At 38.8% G+C, this 15,341-nt stretch overlaps 1 protein-coding gene across 7 annotated transcripts; it reads left to right on the forward strand.

Moving 5' to 3' along the window:
- Positions 1-196: 196 nt before the first annotated feature.
- On the forward strand, positions 197-14,104 carry LOC129352657 (androgen-dependent TFPI-regulating protein). Of its 7 annotated transcripts, XM_055021770.1 has the most exons (8): positions 3,647-5,853; positions 6,153-6,271; positions 7,377-7,537; positions 7,617-7,742; positions 9,176-9,277; positions 9,358-9,473; positions 13,730-13,881; positions 13,971-14,104. In XM_055021770.1, exons 3-8 carry the CDS (start codon positions 7,385-7,387, stop codon positions 13,988-13,990), a joined length of 669 nt encoding a protein of 222 aa, XP_054877745.1. In that variant the 5' UTR covers positions 3,647-5,853; positions 6,153-6,271; positions 7,377-7,384; the 3' UTR covers positions 13,991-14,104. The 7 variants fall into 7 exon arrangements, 3 of the variants coding, with proteins under 3 accessions (XP_054877743.1, XP_054877745.1, XP_054877744.1); XM_055021768.1 differs by lacking the exon at positions 13,971-14,104 and having other exon boundaries at positions 3,645-5,853; positions 13,730-13,907; XM_055021769.1 differs by lacking the exons at positions 3,647-5,853; positions 6,153-6,271; positions 13,971-14,104 and having other exon boundaries at positions 7,240-7,537; positions 13,730-13,907.
- Positions 14,105-15,341: the final 1,237 nt, after the last annotated feature.

Here is a 15,341-nt window from a genome sequence, read left to right on the forward strand (position 1 = left end):
AACATGCAAAATACGGTTTGCATATTTTGCATGCAGCCTTTTTTACCTCTTCACTGTGATTAAGTGCAACCATTTATTCTCAGAACTCATTAAATATGGAAGTGGCCTTTGCTGTATGTTTTTATTTCTTGTGAACCACAAAAGCCATCGATTAGACTGACTTACTCTTGTAAATAATGTTATTAATACAGTAGTAGTGAAAATCCCTCAGCTGTTTCCAAACAATGCAGTGACGGCTGGCCACCTGATCACGTGACCTTCGCGTTCCATTCTTTCTACGGAAGCCTGTAGGAGCCGGATTGGCCCTGCAGACAAAGGACCGCAAACCGTTCTGTCTTGTCTTGAAATGTAACTAATTTATAAACGTGTGCTTCGCCTGCGCATGTCCACAAAATAAGGAAAATGGTAAGAATATTTATTTTTTCTCAGAAGATGAATGGAAACAGACTGGACCGGAAGTGACCTTCAGATGCGCCATGTTGATAATAAACGCCGTTATTCGGCACTGACGGGGCTTTCATTGGTTTTTGTTGCTTTTTGCATTATTGCGCATCTTATGTAAGTAGTAAATGGACCGTTTGTTTTTTCCCAGAGCCATTTAATGACGAACAGGATGCGATCAGCCAATTATCCCTCTGTGTTGTTGTGTTTTAAATAAATAAAAAAGTAGATTCGTGTCTCAAAAGGCTCTTTCTGTTGCGCAGATTGTAAGTGTTCAAAAGAATCATTAATAAGAAGATGCACTGAAATGTGTGGCTTGCTTTTCTGCTCCTTGCTTTCGTTTGTCTGCTTAAATTTGCATCTAGAATGCAAATGTCAGCAAGTACTATTTATTCAAATTTTGCAATTATTATGTTTCTTGGTGTAAAATGATTTAATGTTTATTTTGGGAATCCGTGAAGTTCCTTCTCTTTTTTAGCACAGAGCTTCTTTTTCAAAATATAAAACTATTCAGCAAATGTTTCACATCAGATTTTACTGGGTTGGGGTCGATTCCTACTTGCTATATGTCCTTTTCTATACTCCCTCAGTTGGCGATTTAATGGTTTAGTTTCCCACTTTGATCCGAAATGACATGTTTTTCTGGTATCCAGATTGATGGTGGCCGCTGGGAGCAGGATTGCCTGGAAGACAGCATCCAGTCGGACGGATCGACGCCTGGAGACAAAACCTCTGGAAGACGGAATAAGTCCTCCAACATCTTCTTCATGGAGACCGGTCCTGGAAATCACGTCCCTCAGGCCGGCTGCATGATCCTGGAGCCCACCATCATTGGTAAATCTCACCACCATAGGGAGTGATGCAGAAAGACATTGCTTGTCTTTCTGTTGGTACTGATTGTAACTAATCATGATCAATCACTATGCCTAACTTTGTGAACTTGAAATATAACTCAATGTCTACACACTTGCCTTGACTTGTGCATTTGATTTGATTCTCAATGTGCTTATCAGATGACAGTCCAGCCAGGAGCTGAAACTTTGAAAACTGTATCAACCACTGCAGAAAATTCATTACTCGATGGTCAGGGTTTTTTGCACCCATTTACGCAATTACAGGTTCTACTATAACTGTTCTGTATCAGTCCAAGTCATTCACCCAACTCATGACTCCATGTTGTTCCTTCTGATCACATTAAAGTACAAACTAGTTGCTAAATAAAGACTGTAAAGCAATGCTACATTGACATGCACACATGGGCTAGCGATGCAACACACATGAACTATGTAACCCTCCACAGGAGAGAGGCTTTTAGGGTAAAATAGGTAATTCAATTAATTTGCATTGCTGTGATAATGCATTAAAATGTTCTAACCACATACATTGACAATAACAGCCCTACTTTCTATGCACATTTAACATTTTCTTAAATATTTATTCTCTCTGTTAGATCAAGTTTTGTTGTTTTTTGTTGTCTCCTAACATCTGGTGTGAATTTAATGTCAAGACCCCTATAAGAAGTGTTGAAGCTGAGAAACAGCCTAGATACTTTTTTTAAATACATAATGTGTTTCTATGTTTCCAGCAGATGTAAAACAGATACCGGTGTTTAAAGAAGAAGCCCCAGAAGATGAAAAAGCTAATGCAGACCTGTGTGACCTTAAGCTCTACCACATAAAGGAGGAAGAGGAGAGAGTCTGTATCAGTCTGGGGGTAGAGCTGAGAAATGTAAAGGAGGAGAGAGAAAGTGCCATAAAAAGTGATGATGAACAGTCCCCTCTGTTCTCACAGCTTCATCAAGACCAAATTAAAGACAGAGAACCTCCAGAAGAAAACGATGGACGAGAATCCATCAAGACAGAAGATTATGGAGATGATTCCAACTTCTTAGCGTCTGAAGACATCAAGAAGGATGAAGAGGATGATGATGCAAAGCATCCCGTCTCTGAGATGAAACACTTGGACTATGGACTGAAAACTGAGGATATGGATAATAACTGGAAGGAAAGCAGAACCTCTGAGTCAGATGGAAACCAAGCAAACAAACCAGATTCAGAAGTAGAGTCTCCATGCTCGTTGGATATAAAGAAATGTGCTACAGAGCACAAAAATGTTGACTCACGAAGGAAGGTCCCAACTGGAGAGAAGTTTAACTGTGAAGACTGTGGAAAAACATTTATTAGAAAACAGAATTTAAGCAGGCACATGAGAAGCCACACAGGCCAGAAACCTTTCTGTTGTGATCTCTGTGGACACAGATTTAGCGAAAAATCATATTTAACCGCACACATGAGAATCCACACAGGTCAGAAACCTTTCTGTTGTGATATCTGTGGACACAGATTTAACCAAAGAGCACATTTAATTATGCACATGAGAATCCACACAGGACATAAACCTTTCTGTTGTGATATCTGTGGACATAGATTTAGCCAAAAAGCAAATTTAATTATGCACATGAGAATCCACACGGGAGAGAAACCTTTCTGTTGTGATATCTGTGGACATAGATTTAGCCAAAAATCATATTTAACCAGACACTTGATAATCCACACAGGACAGAAACCTTTTTGTTGTGATATTTGTGGACATAGATTTACCAAAAAAGCACAATTAATCTCACACATGGAGATCCACACACGACAGAAGCCTTTCTGTTGTGATGTATGTGGACACAGATTTAGCTATAAATCGTACTTAAAGACACACATGAGAATCCATACAGGACAAAAACCGTTCTGTTGTGATATTTGTGGACACAGATTCTTCCAAAAAGCCAATTTAAACAGACACACGGTGATCCACACGGGACAGAAACCTTTCTGTTGTGACCTCTGTGGACATAGATTTTTCCATAAATCACAGTTAAACACACACATGAGAATCCACACAGGACAGAAACCGTTCTGTTGTAATATCTGTGGACATAGATGTAACCGAAAAACACTTTTAAACAGACACATGAAAATCCACACAGGAGAGAAACCTTTCTGTTGTGAGATCTGTGAGCACAGATGTAGCCGAAAATCGCATTTAGTCATTCATATGAGAATCCACACAGGAGAGAAACCATTCTGTTGTGAGATCTGTGGATACAAATTTAGACATAAATCAACTTTAAGCACACACATGATAATCCACACAGGAGAGAAAATATCTCTATTATGACGACTCAAACTGCACAGCTGCTGTTGGCTGTGAAATATTTATGCGTCGTCATTCAAGGCTACATCATTCACTTTCTTTTGAAGATTCTATTTATTGAACATTTTCAAAGTTATAACAGTCCTGTACAGTGCACATGCAACTTATTTAAGACATGTAGTAAATCCTGAGTGCATCCACAGCGATGTCCTTATAAGTATGTCGTTTCAGACGGTGGTCCTGCGAGTTCTCAGGAACTCCCAACACCCCACCAAGTTTTACTGTAAAAATGGTTTCCTGATATTAAATCTTAGACTTTCCTGAGAAATATAGTGTGATATCTAGGATTTCCACAAATGTATTGGGCAATTTAGAGAGACTCCAGTTGTGTCTTTACTATACATGTACACAAATATAGAGACATGTTGTTAGATATTACACTAAATTTATCTGAATCCAAATACTTATGGATAATTTTGAAAGTAAAAGTAAAATTTGCTCCCATATTTCTGTGTTTATTGATATCTTTAGCTGAATCTCCCATCATTTTATTAGAATTGGTGGTTTGTATTCATCTGTTGTAGCTTGGAGAAAAAAAGGAAAGGATAGAAAGTGAACTTGTTTGAGACTGTCTAGAAGAGTTTTTTCTTATCAGTTCAATCCATAAATCACAGTTAAATCCAGAAACGTGTGTTTCTGGAATTCCTCTCAATTTCACCTGGGATATAGAGAGGAATCGTTGTAGTATGTAAATAGTGACTGATCTAAAAGTATTTATGACATTCCTTCATTTGTAGTTTGTGTGGTCTGTAGGGACTAGCATGTTTTGAATTTTTCTCTGTCCCACTTGTGCATTAATCAGGTAAATTGATAAGAAAATGCAGTTTGGGAAGGTTGCGTCAGTCTCCAACCATGGTGCTTTGGGTTCAGCAGTTTCCAAAATAAATTAAGTCTGGATTGTATTGAGATTTCATCTATTGTTCAGATTGAGCAGTTCTGGGTGCATTCCCACCAGCCCTGCTTAGTCTGCTATAATCAAACTGTAGTTTATTTGTCTATCAGGTCCAGTTTGTTTGGGGTGGTGTGGATGTGTAACTGAGAAAGCTCTAAACCTTAACCCTAAAAACCTGTCTTGGTTTGGCTCAAGTCGAGTCTGGCGCAGTTTGAACGCTTATGTGGATGAAAAGGAGAAGAGTATTCTGGGTAAATGGAGCAAAAATAAGTCTAGTACTACAGGGAGAAATGGTTTGTGGTCTTTAGCCAGAGACAAAAAAAAATTCTACAACCACTAAAATCAAACAGTCTTTCTTCTTTGTTTACATTTTGTGAAGAAGGAAGTTGTGCTGATCTTCTTCCGAGGTTTTCCTCAGGAGAAGACCAGCTGTCGTTGTTGGCGCTGCTCCCAAACCGACAAGGGGGAAACAGGTTTCTCAAAAGGTTTGGATCGTTTGACACACTGTGAAAGCGAACAGAATCAGGTGAAAATGTAACAAATATTGTTTGGTCTCCAGTCGAACCGGTTTATCAAGTGTAAAAACACCCAAAGTTCATGTGTGTCTACACAAGGCGGATTGTTTCTGTGATGCCACCAGATGTCGACGCTACCATTACCATCAAAACCATCCAGTTTGTGGAGCCACTGGTTTCAAGGTGGCATCAACAAGCAGCTTCCCACTGTGGCTGCTGGTGGGAACATGGCCAAGATCCAGAGGGATGTGTGAAGGCTGTTGCAAAGGCCAATGAACCAAGGAAGGGTTCCTTGGTTCATTGGAGTGATGCATGGAGGACGGAGAGTTCTCCGAGGCCAGGACGGACATGGCTGCCCTGAAGAAGGATTATGAGGAGGTTGGAATTGGTTTCATTGAGGAGGAGGAAGAAGGAGCAGAATATTAAAATGACCTCAAAGTTACCTGAAGAAAGTTCTGTGTAAAGTTATAACACAGAAGTTTCTTAACATGGCGTTTCAATTTAGAGGAATTTTTAAATGTTTGCATCACAACCAAATTTTGGATGAATGTTTATGGTTTGAAAATAATTATTTATGTTTGAACTTTACATTCCATTGTGTGGTAAGAAAACTATTTTGTCTTTGGTTATCCAATACATGTCTGTGAATCTATAGAAAATTACTTAAAATCTGTTCAGCTATGATGTGAATACTCTATTCCTGTTTGTGTGATTACATTGACTCTGGAAAAAATTGAAAATGTGATCTTGTGCCCGTTAACAGGCGTCTGTAATGTTCTGCAGTGCTTATGTGTTGATTAGGTAATGTTTATGCATTTTATTCCCCAATAAAAACTAAAGTATTGGAATTGGTTTCCCGCATTTGCCATTTCATGAGCAGATTCAATATAAATATGAAATATTCATGCAGAGAAAATGTTTTCCATTTACTTTAATGTTTTTCATGCAAAATGAACAGTGAAAAGAAAACGATGGGACCTGATTGATTTGTCAACTGTTTCTAATGTGAACAAAACAGACTCACTTGTTAAAGAATTTAATATTTTTTATGTTTTAGACTTTAAATTCAGGTCAAACTGTACATATGATTCTTTCCACAGAGTTGAGTCTAAATCCTGTGGATCCAGGAGGCCTGAGGGCTGCAGGCTGTTCTGCTTTACTTGGATGAGATGTTGGAGGTCTTTGCTTTCTTGATGAGAACTGGGTCGAGCCTTTAGATGTAAGAAAGAGGATGGTGACATAGAAAAGATTCACACATAATAAGTTACAAATTCATCAATCTCTTAACACACTTTTTAGCAACAAAATCATAGATTGGCCACAAAATATTAGTTTGTTGTTTCTTATATTATTGGTTTTTTTTTATAAATGTTTTTGTGAAAACATGAATGTCAGAAACAATATTTCGAATTACTTTTTCAAAATGAGATGATGAAAATCTACCCTTGTTAAAATCGATGACTGTTATATCAACGTGACTTTTATGTAACACCAGGAAATGCTATCATAGATTCACAACATCAAAAATAAATAACAAAATCATACAAAACTATTTTTAATGTATGTACATAAATACATAAATATTTATTTAGTAAATTATTTTAAAAGTTATGCATGGAAAAATGACTTTAGGTGAAACTATTGACAAATTACATCTGAATGCAGCTGGTTGCACAAGATTTTATACAAACGGAAAAGACACTAAATATTTTGAAATGTAATTTAATTATGTACTATAATTTGACAATTTGTAAAAAGGGTAAATTTGTTTTTGTTTCTGCATTTTTCAAGCAGCTTTGTGTAGAATAATTATAACTTTTCAGGATGATTTGTTGTTTTTTAAAATTTGACACTTTAGCCAAGCATGTCGACTTCATTGTTCCTTTCTGATTGTCGTACCTTTGCTCTTAAGGGTTCGATATTAAGCTCTGCAGACTTCAGTGCAGAAAGTCCAGCTCCTCCCCTGCAATGACACCAAATTCTGGTTTTGAAAGACTTAGCGCAGCGAAACGGGACTTGCTGTACTTTTCGGTTCTTCTCTTGTGAAACAGATTAACAAGTTCTCAGAGTGAATAAATTCACCGTTCAGTCACATGTCTCAGAGGGTTGATTATGAAAGAAGATATGTGACGTTTCATAGCAAACAGAGGGCCTCTTGTCTAAAAATGTCACTTTGCGTCTTAATAAGCTTGGACTGAATCACACTAATCTATAAAGACCTGCTCTGCCTGAAATACCTCACATCTGAAGGCAATGTGAGGTACTAGGGATCGTTTAGATTAGTTCTCCAGAGTTTCTAATAATTTATTTTTGTTCAACATAAGCTTTAAAAATGCCTTCCACCCTGAGGGCAGCGTTCCACATCTCAGCGTTCGTCTGGTACAGTTTCATTGTAAAATATCTGGCAGCAAAGGAGGGAGAGAAGCTGCCTCCAGGGATCTTCATCTATGGAGGACCATGGAAGTACCTCACCTTTCTCAACTTGGTGAGCGCGATAAGCAGTGATGCCTGTGGTGAATATGTTGTACAGATCAAACTGAATAATTTTGCTGGTGTTTTCTCAGATATTACAATTGACATTCTTTGGCCTGGCAGCATTGAACGATCTCCAACCAGGGAAGAAGGCAGAGAGCGCGCTGAACAGATGGAAAGACCTCCTCTTCTCTGTCTTTGCCTTCCCTGTAGGGACGGTGAGAAAATCCTGCCACTAAATTCAGCTTTTTTATTAATTCACAAAACTATTTTATCATCTAAAAAAGGCAGTTCTTTATTAATATTTGCATCTAAAGTCTAATCTCGTGTTTTGATCTCTGGAAAACAAAGGGATTGTATTTAAACTATAAAATAGTCCTGTTTTACTCATAAACAGAGTGAAAAAGTTACCATGTCCCATCCTCTAATGATAGCATTGTGTACAAACTTGCCAAGTTGAAAGTAAGAAAAAATCAATTTTTTTATTTAAAAAGTGAAAATTGTTCTGTATAATATTGTATGCATTGTGAAATTCCTTGAATGGTTGTTATTATGTTTTAGCTTCTAAATTTCAATATTTTTAGGGTTGATTGAAGTAAAAGTACTTCAATATTTGTGGTTCTATTTACTCAAAAATTAAAATTAATGGAAAAACTTTATTAATAAGGAAATAGTTTTGTGTCTATTTTTTTATTTTAAGATTTTGTTAATCTGTGATAAAGTTAAAAATAAAAAAAATGTCCATCTGCATCAGATTTGAGACCAGATTTGCTCCAAATTTGGAGCAAATCCTAACAGTATATTTCACGCAATAATTTAATGTTTTTGGGTCTAGTTGTGGTTCAGCTTTGTATATTTTCTAACAGATAATCTCAAATAGTGCTGAAACAGTCTGATACAGCTTCACTGTTGGTGTGAGAGGATTTTTCTGCACGTTTTCAGGTTCTGGTGTCCAATTGATTCAGTTTTAGATTTATCTAATCAAGGAACATTTCCTCCAGAAGTCTGGACATTTGTCTGTTTCTCTGACAGTATTGAGTCAGGCCTTTAAGTTTCCTCTTTCCACTACTCGTTAAAACATTGAAACTCCAATCAGCAGTATAAGTAGCCTGCTGCTGATGTTTTATGGTTTGGGGGAAATTTCCCGAGCATCTTGCAGTCTGTCTTCAGGATAAACTTTCGCAAGCCAACCAGATCTGTGCATGTTGTCCTTTATAGGTTCATTTTAAGCTCTTTAAATCCCAGCAGACTCTTAAACTGCTGCAATCTTCTTACTGAAGGTTTCATTCAGCTGCTTGGATCTCAGCACAAAGTTCTGTTTCATTTCAGAATCACAGAAAGCTAAACGGGTTTAAACAGAGAAACTCTTATTCCAAATGTTACCAAATGTGTTTTACGCCTCTTGTCATCTTGATTTGGATTAAATATAAGGGTGTCCTAATTTAATATTCACCTGAAATAGTTTTAAGAAGTATTTTGATTAGCAAATTGAATAAACTGATTAACCTGTCATGTTTTTGGACTGTGGGAGAAAATGCAAACTCCATAAGTTAAAATCATATCAAGAAAAAGTTTTTTAATGTTTTCTACTACTATAAAATAATAAAACGTGTTAAAAAGTGCACTAACTGTGACCTCTGAATTCTTGTAGTTTGTGGTTGTGCTCTTCTGGTTGGTCTTTGCCTATGACAGAGAGTTAATCTACCCGGCAACCTTGGATGACTTCTTCCCTCCCTGGTCAAACCACGCCATGGTATCTGCTCTGCTTTACTTCCCTTCGATCTGGTTTTCCTAACCTCGACTCACTGTGCCTCTGCTCCGGTGTTTTCACAGCACACGTTGGTCCTTCCTGTTTTGCTTGGAGAAGTGCTGGTGCAGCCTCACGCGTACCCACAGATGAGGCATGCACTGGCAGCGCTGTCCGTCGCGGCCGTGGCTTATTTAGCCTGGTGAGTGCTGAGTCAGCTGTTACTGTGAACATCCAGAGCGCCGGAGTGAAACCGGTTTGGCTGCGTGTGAAACTGGAGTCAAATCAATAAATGTTATTCATTAATATCTGAAAACTATAACTGAGCAAAATAGCTGGGACTGAAACGATTGATCAGACTAATCATAATGAATTAATTATTGAAATAATTGTCAGCTAAATTACTAATCTACTAAGGAGTATAAAGACTCATAAAAGGTCAATTTGCTGAAAGAAGAGCATCATAAAAGCTGCAATTAAAAGAAAACTATACAAAAATCCATACATTTTACAATAAGAAGTAAAAACCTTTCTGTCTGTAAAAATGTTCCTCAAGTGGACGTTTAGCTTCACCAAATTCTGGAGAAAAAAATCATTAAGCATCTTTTTCCTATTTAATCATTAATCATTTAATCCCAAAAAATAATCACCAGCTCAGCCGAACACTGTGCTGATGCCAAGTCCAGCAGAAAGAGCTGAGCGTTTCACATGTTGATGTTATAATCCTGTTACAAATAATAACGTTTTCACTGAAGGAATGCTGTCAGTGCATTTCAAAAAGAAATTGAATGATTTGCTTATTTGCATCTGTTGATGTTTTTCTAATATTGTACGGAAAAGGCTTAAATAGTTAAACAAAAAATCAGCATAATGTTACCATTTTTTATCTGATTAATTGAATAATTAAATACTAAAATAATTGTTGGTTAACTAATATAAAGGAAAACCAGAAACAGCAACAAATTTATATTTATAAACTGATCAATTTCAGTTTTTATCCGAACTGAAATTTGTGCATCAAAAGACAAAAGAAAAACAGTTTTAGCTGCAAATTCTGAAAGCAAACCGGGAGATAAAAGCAGATTCCAGAAGCACTCATTATCCATTAGCCTTCGGCACCAGAATCGCAGAAACGAAATGAAATAAAGTTCTTTTCTTGGGCTCTGTTCACACGGACAAAGGGAGAGTTTATTTCAAACCAGCGCGTTACAATCGGTGTGAGATCCAGGGAGAATCAGAAGGTCAAATTGCAAAAACAATCATCAGTAACTTATGAAACATCATTCTTTTTCTGGGCATACAGCTCATGCCATGTATTAGCACAGTCTGCTCTGTGGACACACATCTTGTGTGATTTGGCAGCCTCCAGTCTGTAGCTTGGTCTCTCTGGAGGCTCTGGTTGACATTCATCCTTTGCCTTTTTCTCTTGCACTCAGCTTAAGCCACAGATCCAACTTACCATAAAATGTCTCAGCTAAACCAGAATGCTAATAGGAAGGGAAATATGTTTGAAGTAAATTAATGAGTGACTCTGATCGCTATGCAAAAAAACTGGATTTTGGTGCCGTTTTGCAGCCTGATAATCTGCCGAGCCGAACCTGTTCCGGTTCTGAACCTGTTCCGGTTCTGAATCCGTTTTACTTTGATTCAACTCAATGATGACAAACAAAAGTCAAACCTGAACGATCAGAAAAATCAAAAGGAAAACTAACCTTCAGGTTGTTCAGTAAAATGCTGCACTATCTGTACTGTAACCTCCCAGAGGTTTTCACATTCAGTTGTATTATAATCACATTGCATGTTGCAGAGAAACACAAAGCACTTCATCGCTAAGATTTTTATTACAGATGGAAATCGTGTGGTGTGCATTTGCAAGTAAATTGAGTTTGCTTGTAATTTAATCTGGTGATTCACCACAACTTAACAGCTTCCCACACTGCAAATCTGAGCTTTCTAAGAAGCAAATACCTGCCAAGCAGGATGCTACTGATAAACTATATGGAGCAGCAAACACTTTCATTTCATTTGCATTTTCTGTTTCTGTCTTATTGTAGTTTGCTAAGTTCTACGTATCCTGTTTATGCAGCAGATTTAATACATGCAAAAAGGTGTTTATTTTCCTTTAATTAACCAGGAAAAATCCTCAATGAGATTAAAAATCTAATTTACAAGAGCATCCAGCTCTTGTTATGTTTGTTTTAAAAGTAACTAACAGACATAACAACGTTTACTTTCAAACTGACAGATTTCTGAAATTCATCCCTGAAAGTCAAGCCAAACATGTCTGAGTCCAACTCATCCAACATTTCATTAAAAACCTCCAGTGGGACATTTTGAATAAAAAAAACATTTTTAGAGTAGATGAAGAACAGCAACATGCCAGTGTTTGGTTTGACACTGGCAACTTATAAATCCAGTCATTTTGACCCCTCAAAGCGCTTTTTCACTAGAGTCACATTCACCCATTCACACTCACGATCAGTAGGCAATTTGGGGTTAAGTGCCTTGCCCAGAGGAATCGAACCTACAACCTTCTGAGTGCAGGACGACAACTCTCACCCAGCATCACTCAGGATAACTTAGGATCACTCAGGATCACCCAGGATCACCCAAGATCACTCAGGATCACCCAGGATCACCCAGGATCACTCAGGATCAACCAGGATCACTCAGGATTACCCAGGATCACTCAGGATCACCCAGGATCACTCAAGATCACTCAAGATCAGCCAGGATCACTCAGGATCACCCAGAATCGATCACTCAGGATCACCCAGGATCACCCAGGATCACTCAGGATCACCCAGGATCACTTAGGATCACCCAGGATCACTCAGGATCACCCAGGATCGATCAGCCAGGATCACCAAGGATCACTCAGGATCACCCAGGATCACTCAGGATCATCCAGGATCACTCAGGATCACCCATGATCATCCAGGATCACTCAGGATCAACCAGGATCACCCAGGATCACTCAAGATCACCCAGGATCACCCAGGATCACTCAGGATCACCCAGGATCATTCAGGATTATCCAGGATCACCCAGGATCACTCAGGATAACCCAGGATCACTCAGGATCAACCAGGATCACCCAGGGTCACTCAGGATCACTCAGGATCAACCAGGATCAACCAGGATCACTCAGGATCAACCAGGATCACCCAGGATTACTCAGGATCACCTGGGATCACTCAGGATCACCCAGGATCGATCACCCAGGATCACTCAGGATCACTCAGGATCACTCAGGAACACTAAGGATCACTCATGATCACCCAGGATCACTCAAGATCAACCAGGATCCCCCAGGATCACTCAGGATCCCTCAGGATCACCCAGGATCACTCAGGATCACTCAGGATCACCCAGGATGACCCAGGATCACTCAGGATCACCCAGGCCCAGGACAGACAGAAAGCACCAACCAACCGGTTTTTAGTTGGATAAAAAAGTCGTCTTTCGTGCTGATCTCCTGGGTGACAGGTGGGATGCACTCAATCACAAACAGCTAAAAATAAAATAGCAGTCGTGTTTTTTTTTTTTTTTTGGTTGTTGGAGGAGGAAAGAGGAGAACCAGGATAAAACCTGAGCTTGACCAGAAGAACATGAGAACGAGATGCAGAGAGCGAGAAAACATCGAATCCTCTCTTAAACTCTGAAATCTTTCAACTTGTGATCAGAAGACTCTGGTTTTAAGTCACAGAAATGATGCTGAACTGTTTTAAAAGCCATTTTGTTTTGGCTGCAACAAATAGTTATTTTAATAATCAGTTATTTTGATGATTAATTGATTAATTGGGGAAAAATTCAACACATTCTTCAGGTTTTTCATTTAAACGCTTCAGCCTTTTTCATACAATTTTAGAAGAACATTAGAAGATGCAAATATGCAAATAATTTAACAGCTTTTCTTTTTACTTTTTAAAGTAAGAAAATAAACATTTTACTGCCTAAAAGCTCCTTTTAGTGTTAATCCTTCTGATATCAACATGTGAACATCTCAGCCCTTCTACTTGGCGCAGCATCAGTACAGCATATGACTGATCTGGTGATTTTATTCTAGATTAACTGATTAATAATTGGAGAGCAAACGGTGTTTATGAGGAGCAGGAGAAGCTAAAACTGAACAGGATTTCTGAGTAGAAAAGGTTTACAGAAAAAGGTTTTTCTGTAAACCTTTTTTACAGGAAAAAAAGATTTCAGAAAACATATTTTTTTAAGAAAAAAAACTTTTTTTGATAGGTTGAAAAGACCTGTCAAAAGATCTTTTCAACCTTTTGCTAGGAAGCAACACGTCTTCCTCAGTGTTTCAGTGGACCACACAGCTTGATGCAAGTCATTTTTTTATTAAGCTGCAGTTTTTCTCTGAATATTTACATACAATTGTGCAAATACCATAAATGAACCTTAATAAAACCTTCCCCCCCCACCCTCTGCTTGCCGATTCTTCAGGGTCGTGTGGGTTTATCAGATGGTGGGATTCTGGGTGTATCCCTTCCTCGGACGCTTCAGCGCCGCTGGTCTGCTGGCCTTCTTCATCTTCAACATGGGGCTGGTGACCCTGCTCTACCTGCTTGGCGACCGGCTCAACAGTCTAATCTGGAGTAAGACGTGTTACTATTATTCATGATGTTTAGCCTCTTTGTGTCGGGTTCTCCTTTATATTGCTCCTCTTTTGTTTTCTTCATTCCAGGAAAGAACAAAGTGGGGTGATTAAGCACTTCTGCACTTCTGAGACAGCTGTATCCCCCGGGTCGAAACAAAAATACATAAATATTGCATGACAAGAAACCAAGCAGCATAATAAATCAGCTTCCACACGCTGCAGTCCGGCTGTTTGTTGTGTTTAATTTGATCCAGACTTTCTGTCCACCTCTAACCAGAGGGAGAACAGCGTCCGGATCCGGTTTAACCTGAATTAGATGCCTATTATTCTGCTGATTGTGGAGCGTCTTGTGAGAAAACAAGTCCAGTCTATAATGCTGAACAGCACTGCAGTGATCTTATCATAAATCTCCAGACGTTCCCAGAAACATGGTTGGTTTCCTCTTTCTTCACCCTCCTCTCAGATCTCTGAAGCCTTTGAGGTGCTGCAGGTAGTTTGGATCGGCGTCCACCAGTCCCATAGAAAGGATCTTTGCCAGTAAATGCACGTCGTCCTCTCGCAGGTCATTCTGTTAAAGAGACATGCATCAAATGTTTGATCGCTTGAGATTTAATGAAACGACTGCAGCTGGACAAACTACTCACCAGTGAGCTGTTGGAAGAGGATTCAGGAATCTGAGGTTTTTTTCCCTGTAAACAGCAATAACCATATCAGATAACAGGGTTTTATGTTCCTTTACAGGTAACTTGCTTTTGTTAAATTTTAAAAGATATCAAAGGTTACTCACATCTTTCAGGCCTTTGGAAAAGCAAATTACAACAAAGAGTAATCCGGCAACCACCTGAACGAAAGAAACACAGCCGTCAATACCAGAACTATCACTCCTCTCCGAAAACTGAAACATTTTGAACCTTTACTTACTCCAACCAGCTCCAACATGTTTGCTTCTCAAGCTTCTGTTCCGCTTCTATAGTCAGTCGTGTCTCGGTTTGATCTTTATAAACCTGGCTGCTGCCACCCATCAGGCCACTCTGCGTAACCAGCAGGTGAAAAACTCCCCGGCAGAACCTGCAGAACGGGACGAGCCGCATCGCCAGGAAGGCACCTGATGCTGAGTCTTAACAATAAACAGCTGAAATTGTTCGTTACGTAAAGTGTTTGCGTAGACAGGGCTGATGGAGTGGGAAGAAAGCTGTTATTGACTGCAGGTCAGTCACTGCAGCCTGTAATCACAGACGCACTTGGAAAACATTACAATCACCTCCACCCTTATCTGTGCATCACAAAATACTTGAAATATTTGTCAATATGACTTTCTGGAGTCTATAACCTTCATAATATTTTAAAAAGCTTCATTTATTGTTTGCACTGTGAAAGTATAAAGGTTTGCTCTACTTCTCTTTTTTCCTGGGACTCACCCAGCTGCAGCTATGAGGAAGCAACTCGTCGTGACAAGGA

Source organism: Poeciliopsis prolifica, unplaced genomic scaffold, assembly GCF_027474105.1.
Source record: "Poeciliopsis prolifica strain line A6 unplaced genomic scaffold, Auburn_PproV2 SCAFFOLD078, whole genome shotgun sequence".
In the NCBI taxonomy this organism is placed as follows: Eukaryota; Metazoa; Chordata; class Actinopteri; order Cyprinodontiformes; family Poeciliidae; genus Poeciliopsis; species Poeciliopsis prolifica.